The sequence below is a fragment of the Xyrauchen texanus genome, chromosome 33 (assembly GCF_025860055.1).
Source record: "Xyrauchen texanus isolate HMW12.3.18 chromosome 33, RBS_HiC_50CHRs, whole genome shotgun sequence".
Classification (NCBI taxonomy): Eukaryota; Metazoa; Chordata; class Actinopteri; order Cypriniformes; family Catostomidae; genus Xyrauchen; species Xyrauchen texanus.
This window is the reverse complement of record NC_068308.1, coordinates 3,539,401-3,547,070: the sequence shown is the minus strand read 5'-3', so window position 1 is coordinate 3,547,070 and position 7,670 is coordinate 3,539,401. Positions and strand designations below refer to the sequence as shown.

The window sequence follows — 7,670 nt, the reverse complement described above, 5'->3', positions numbered from 1 at the left end:
CGTAAAACAACAACAAGAAGAAGAATCCGTTCCTGGTGGTAGTTCTGTTGTGAAGTGAAGAGAAGAGTGAGAATGTTGCACATGTGCATGTTTAGTGGTCCTGTTGGTTCTGAGCATTTTTGATAAAATTTTACTGAAGGAAAATCATTTTAGTCTTTCTTGTCTACATGACGACATAACAAACAGTATAATAACAACAATCATATTTGGTCAGTGACAAAGTAATGGTGAAAATAAACATGTTTGTGTCAATGACAATCCAAAAACTTTTCCAATCCAAATGCTCTAATTTCCAAAAAACTTGAATCATTTTAATTTATTAATTTCCCCTCTTGATTCTTTCCCATTCTTTTCCTCTGCCAATCAGCTATCAGATCTGTCACTTCCTTCCCATAATGTTCATGCAGTGTGCTGAAATCATGTGTGTGATCAGACTGTTCCCCTGTCTTGTTAGTTGTGGGTGGGGCCTGTAACAGGTTGTTGTTGGATGTTGCAGATTGTCGTGATGTGCTCTGTGTGTACAACACTGATCCAGACTTCTGTGAATGAGTGATGCTTTCTGCTGTTACAGAGAAGTAGTCCACTGCTTCAACACCTGCCGCCTTGGCTGCCTCTATAAAACGATTAACAAAGACAATGAAAGCAAATATAAATTAATATGTTAACATGCACTTTAAAAGTTTTCAATGGGATTAAAACAATAATTAGTCATGTCAACACTTTAGTCTGACTGAAATCTTACCAGTCCAATTTTTGTAAAGAGTGACTAACAGACCTAGATAATGCGACTGATGCTCGACTGTGTTGTGTAAATTCGTCCTCCAAAAGACCGGTGATGCGCAACTAAGGTTGTCATTGCCAACAATCGCGTACATTTTATTAAATCCATTCGGAATTAAGTTGGTCCCATGTATATCCCGTATTTTAGCTATTCCCACCCAAACAGCTGAGGGCATTTCAGTATTCGTATGCATTTCAGTCTTTATAACATTCAACTGTCAAAATATATATATATATTTTAAATCACAGATTAGAATGGAAAACAAATCTACTTCTACACTCTTTAGAAAAATGGTTCTAAATATTACCAAATAAGGGTCCTTCAGCTTGTAACAATTTTGATCCCTTTTTTAAAGGTTCCATAAAGAACCTTCCTTTGAAAGTGCTATATACTGTAGAACCTCAATAGTGCTATAAAGAACCTTTTTGATGCTCTATATATTTCTGCTCTTATAAAACATTATTGCCTCAATTATGGTTTTATATTAAATATAACGCAAACAAACAAATATGTATATAAAAGTAATGCCTGTGTCAATAAAGACATTTTATTTTCTAATTCAATGAAAAATTATGGGAAAAATAATGCGTTTACAGCAATTGTTAGCTGAATACATTAATTATTGTGATTAAATAAATGATAGTGATTAAATCATTCCAAATGCATAAATCACTCATTAATAAAATATTATAAATACATATTTACATTAATAAATACATCAACAAATACATAACGTGAAAGAGTCAAGAAATGCATTTGCAAATGAATTAGCAGACCTGGTGGCTGTCGCCCATGTCTAAATCCACCACTGTATGGACTTGCTCAACATTTGCAATAACGTACTCATGCGATGTGCTGCCTTTATCAAGCAGTGACAAAACAGTCGGTTGTCTGATAACAGGCATAGTTTTATTCATTCTGTGATTATTATTTAGAGGTTATTATAAGCACTAAAGTTGGTCCATCAGTCTCATGCCCTGCAGAGAGAAAAACAGATGTCATGAGCTCTTGGTTCTATCTACATTAATTCTCATCAGGATTATTACAAATATTGGCTAAAATAACTGTATGCTGGTTTTATTTGGACTATGTGGCTACATTTCTAAATCTAAAGGTTAAGAAGCTCTGAATACAATAATTTATCATTATTGAATGCATAGACGATAATGTTGCAATGAGAAAAGTAATTTTGTGCAAATAGTCATGTTAATGCTTAAAATAGTAACAGCTTGGGGATTGTTTCCACATACAGTTTACTCTATATTCATCCTGAATTTTTATGACATGAATAAGCTGAGAAAATGTGATCTCCCCTATATGAACAGTTACAGCATTAGCGGTTACAAAAGTGTTACAAATCATGACTTCAAATTTGGGCAACCTCTTGCTCCCAAACAGCACATTTACGATCAACTGTAATCTTAAAATTCGCCAGTGTCTAACTTCGAGACTGAGAAACATTGAGTGAAGTGAAAGAAAAATAAGCAAATGTTCACTCAAATATAACTGCTGTAATGAAGGCAGGAGAAGGCAGATGGGGGGTGAGGATCTAAATGCAGTTTATTAGCAAAATAACTAGACAAACACTGGAACAAATAAAACGTCCACAATGGGAAAATAAAAAAAAACATGAAAGACATCCAAGAGGTACACAGGTTGAGGAAACATCCACGGAAGGCAAAGGTAACATTAACAAACATCTACATTCTAACATCCACATTCAACGATCAACAAGGACTGGGGAACAAACAGGGTTAAAATACACAGGGAGAGTGATGATCAAACGACAAACAGGTGAGAACAATGATTGAGTGCTGGCAGTGATGAGGGCCGAGAATTGTGGGTATTGTAGTTTATAACAGGTGACACGAGAAACACGGGGCAGACAACAAGGGATCGTGACAACTGCGCTAATGGGATTTGTTATCCCTTATAACTTTCCTGCTAAAACTACTAATGGTTAAATATTAAAAAAGATATCAAGTTTACCTGTGGAGAGAGCTGACAGTCTGTGAAACTGCCAGGAATCCAGTGCTTTTTAATGCTGCACTTTATACTCTGAGAGAGTGAAGTTAAACAGAAACTCGCCACTAAAATGATATCCTTGTCCATTGTGAATATTCAGTGTTGCTCCGCCCACACAGAGGTCACTGCCAAACCAAGTGACTTCCTGTTGATCAAAATGGCCTGTCAAAGTTCACCAAACCTAAACTCCACGCGAAATCCGCGAAGTCCATTGCGTGAAATTAATGTGTAAAGCAGTTCAATGGAAAGGAGGCGGCGAGAACCGGCTTGGAAATATAAATAATATTTTAATGATTAACTTAAACAAAAGACAAACACACACACACACATCTCTTAGATATTAAAACCTTAAAAATCCTGGCCAATGCGCTTGTTCAATGTCATTTTGACTATACCTGTATATCTTGGTACACAGGCATTACTAAAGGCCTTAAAGACAAGTTACAGATCTGTCAAAATAAACTAATCAGACTGATCCTTAAATTACATCCTAGAACTCATCTTCTTCCTGACTATTTCTCCAGTCTTGGGTGGCTCAGAGTGGAGGAGAGGGTTTCTCAACTTAAACTGTGTTTAGTTTATAAGATAAGAAATAATCTGGCACCCAAGTACTTATGTGATTACTTTTCAAAAATTAGTGATACGCACAACTACTGCACCAGGGGGAGTTCCACAGATTACAGGCCCTGCCGTTTTAAGAGTGGTCTAAAGCACATAACTGGTAATCAGAAGGACACTGGTTCGAACCCCACAGCCACCACCATTGTGTCCTTGAGCAAGGCACTTAACTCCAGGTTGCTCCAGGGGATTGTCCCTGTAATAAGTGCACTGTAAGTCGCTTTGGATAAAAGCTTCTGCCAAATGCATAAATGTAAATGTAAATGTAAGAGCTGTGTGGGAAAGTACTCTTTCCTATACTCTGCAGCTGTCTTGTGGAATGGTTTACCTTTAAACCTTAAACTGTTGAGCTCTTCCTATTATCATTTTAAATCTTCAATAAAAAATTGGTTATTGAACCTATAAAAAAATTAAAAAAGGAAATAGAAATCCTTGAAATATTAGGAATATTATGTTGTCTGCTTGTGTGTCTGCTTGTTTATCTGTGAATTTAGCCCTTGTTTCGTTCTTTTTATTGTGTTTTATTTGTTTGTATCTTTTTATGTCCCCTTTCTTCATTGTCCTCAATGTTTTTAGTCCATGTACTGTTACTCATCTTCCATCTTAAGGACCACAATGGAAACAAGCCTTTGGGCTTTTTTTGTGTTTTTATCCTTTTGAACACTTCTTGTTGATTGTTGTTGTTGTTCAATAAAGTTTTAATTCATTCATTCATTTAATACATTTCTCTCCCGCACCATCCTCCGCAGTCGGCCTTTATCCCTCTAGGAGGCTTGATTAGCCTGATAAGGGACCGGGTGTGTAGAATCACGACCCAGCCCCGCCCTCCGCCCTGCCACATGAATGCTAATGTGGATTCCCATTGAGATGACTGTATTTCGCCAAAGGAAATACACAGTGCGAAGGTAAATGTGACCATGCCTTAAGAGTGACGTGTATTGAACCTGGTGTATTTGACGTCCTTCTTTTAAATATTCGATTATGCATTGTGTCATGTATACGTGGACATATAATAACTGCCTCTGTACAGTAAACATACTGAATGACATGTATTTTCTATTCTCTATTCCAGAACTTAGTGAGTTGCCTAAGGAGGCAGCATTTTAAGGCAACATATGGACATACTCCCAACTAAAGACCAAAAGGTACTGTGCATAAAGCAAAACAAAGTTTTGGCCATTCACACTGCCAGCGACAAGTAGTGATAAAGACACATGATCTCATTCGTTTTCAATGATTGCACAGCAACTTTTAGTGACATGAGCAACAAAGACCACTGGCAACAAGATGGCACATGACACAAAAAAGTTTTAGAGAAATTTAACAAAAGCGGACAAATCAAGAGAAATAATGATGATAAATATAATTCGTTCAATACTCACTAGGTTTTGAAACAGACCTTGTGTTTCCATATCAGTTTGGTTTGAACAGAAACAGCATTTTATACAGCATTATAGATTATTATTATTTTTTTTAAATGACAGTTCTCTGTGCTAAGGATTGGTGATACTAGGGACCTAGTCTGGAAAATCATGCTCAAAATAAGGGACTTTCTTGACCCAAAATAAGCAAAAATAGGTATTCATGTGGGGAATTTATCACCAGAGAAATCATAACCAGCATAGTATACAGTAGCTTATATAAAATAATGTCTTTTAAATAAATGTATTAATACTATAAAATATATATATATATATATATATATATATATATATTTTAAATACATATGGCCAACTAAAATCAATTAATAGCATAAATCTCTTTCTCAGGCACACAAACACTGCATAGGCACATTTGGACTAAACGTTACCTTACGCAGGCCAATTTTTACTATTTTTAAACCTTGGTGTATAAACCCACAGAGAGTGCATACACAGAACATGTTCTTCTAGAGCGAATAAAGTTCAAGTCCAACATTGTGTTTTAAAAGAAGGGAGCGTACACTCATTGGACTTGACTCTTTAGCTGTAATAAACCATGTGAAGCCGAATATTATCACAAAGGCTTACATTTTGTAATTGTTTTTCTGCTTCTGTCAATACCCGGCCGAATCAAATCTGTATTAATGCTGGTTTGGTGTATATGTATTAATTATATATAGTTGTTGGAAGGTCACGGGAGGCTACATTCACAACCTGAAATTAGGCAAAGAAATGTGTGATGCAGGGGTTTCATTTGGGATCAAATCACTTTCTTACTTTCTACTAAAAAGAGAGATGCCTTATTTTCTCAGGCAATAGAAAGTGGTGTAATCCCGAAAATGTACTATGATAAAGCATTTGGTCTCTAGTTTCAAGAGGAATTTTTTGGAACTAAATTAACTGGTTATTAACCATTTCCCAGCATTTAAAAATAGCGTTTTCACTCCAGAACAATTCAAAGGAAATTTAGTTTGTTTTCGGGTTTTCGTTTTCGTTCCATGAACCATTTTAGTCCCTGCTTTTCACAACTTTCGGGAGTAAGGAACCAAGTTGTGTTTTATTTTGACTTGTGCATATTTAAAGGGTCATGAAACAGTACAACACATTTTTATATATGTCTTGCACAAAGAATGTTAACATTCATTAAAGGGAAAGGGTTGATTTAGGGTTTTTCAGCAATTTTTGTCTTCTGGGTTTGAAATGAACATCGAGTCAACGCAACAGGTTGTGAAATGTTTAGCTTTCTATTAATTTTCAGCGCCTCTATGTCATGGGTGTTCTCTATATTATTCATGAGAAGGCATGGCCTTTACCCTTTGACAAGCAAGCACTGCAGGTTTGGTTGCCATTCACATGACCAGTACTCTTATGTGCCCCAGTCAGTTGAGAGAGTTGATAGTACCATGACGCGAGTACACTCCGCCCTACTGATAGAGGGACGGGCTTTCAGTCAAAGGCAACACCTTTCATGCTATATGCATTTATTAACCTGAGTGTTTTGAGGTATGAAGGGAGGTGGACTGTCTCTGACTGGGACTCTTTTGAGATGTGGTTTACATTGATTGTCCCAGACTCAAACGCTATCCATTCATCCATCCTTAATGTAAGCGTGATAACCCATCTAAGCACTTATATTTGTTAATCATCGTCTTGGGATAAGTCTAAAAAGTTATTAAAGTATAAAAAACCTGAAAATATTTTCAATACAGAGTACATGGCTTAGCATTTATTTGCATATTACATTACAGATTTCAATTACCAGTGTGAGTAATGTATTGTGAGCTTACAAAACAGTGTATAATTGATTTGTGCATTCTGTTATGGGCAATTGTGAGAATATTAAATTTTGTTAACTGCATTATTAAAATAAAGCTGTTTTGAGTTTTGAGTGACTGGATCAGACAGTTGTTGGGTTCACACCCCCTTCTCCACTCATTCCATTGCCAATCACGCCCCACTTTGAGTGCATCTTTTAAAAATGTGGTGAGCGCTCAAGTGTTCTAAAACAGGGGGGTGTTCTGACGCTTTAAAGATGCATTACATTTGATTTGATGTCAGTGGCAGCATGAGCATTCTGCTAAACATATCTTTTTGTGTTCCAAGTAAGAAAGAAAGTCATATGGGTTTGAAAAGATATTAGGAAGGGGAAATAATGACAACATTTTCATCTTTTCCCTTAATCCAGACTTGATTACATTTCTAGTTTGTAGATCTTCAAAGTTACTCTTACCCAGGTACTGCTGCTGTAGTTCAGTGAGGAGGACACAGAGGAAACTGTGTCGAGCAGAGAGTAGAGCTTTAACCCAGCCCTTCTGACTCAACTCATCCTTTGCAGAGAACTTGTAGGTACGAAGACCAGGCTCACTGAATACCAGGCAAAAGGCGAACTGCTCGTCTGATTCACACAGCTGCACGGAGCAGCCCTCGAGGACGATCACACCCAGCACGTCTCTGTCCGCCGGCTTATCACGGTAGAACAGCAGGTTTCCTTTAAGAGTGAACCATTTCTTCTGATAGGACGTGTTCAGCATGCCCTATGTGTGTCAAAACACAACTTGTGAAACAAAGTTCAGATGAGCCAAAACATTATGGCCAATCACAGGAGAAGCAAATAATGTTGCTCTTCTCCTAACCAGGCCCACATGTCAAGGTCTGGGTAGATTAGATGGAAAGTGAACTATCAGTTCTCGTAGTCAACATGTTGAATGCAGGAGAAATGGGCAGGACATTATGACCACCTGCCTAATATGCTGTTGGTTCTCAAACAGCGCCTAACTACAAAGGCATGGCTCTTCAAGACTCTTGAAGGTGTCCTGTGGTATCTG

The 7,670-nt window shown here is 37.1% G+C and overlaps 1 protein-coding gene across 1 annotated transcript; it reads right to left on the bottom strand.

The window, feature by feature from the left end:
* Positions 1 to 214: 214 nt before the first annotated feature.
* On the bottom strand, positions 215 to 7,376 carry LOC127627214 (sesquipedalian-1-like). Its single transcript, XM_052103509.1, has 2 exons — positions 7,076 to 7,376; positions 215 to 613 (listed from the first exon to the last, which is right to left on the bottom strand). The coding sequence occupies exons 1-2, from the start codon at positions 7,374 to 7,376 to the stop codon at positions 312 to 314; spliced, it is 603 nt and encodes a 200-aa protein (XP_051959469.1). The 3' UTR covers positions 215 to 311.
* Between the last annotated feature and the right edge of the window lie 294 nt (positions 7,377 to 7,670).

Bases quoted from the DNA above. Each gene is read 5' to 3' on its own strand.
- LOC127627214 (XM_052103509.1), bottom strand. From the start codon at position 7,376: ATGCTGAACACGTCCTATCAGAAGAAATGGTTCACTCTTAAAGGAAAC. The intron at 614-7,075 runs GTAAGAGTAACT...ATCGTTTTATAG, and splicing joins ACTACAGCAGCAGTACCTGG to AGGCAGCCAAGGCGGCAGGT.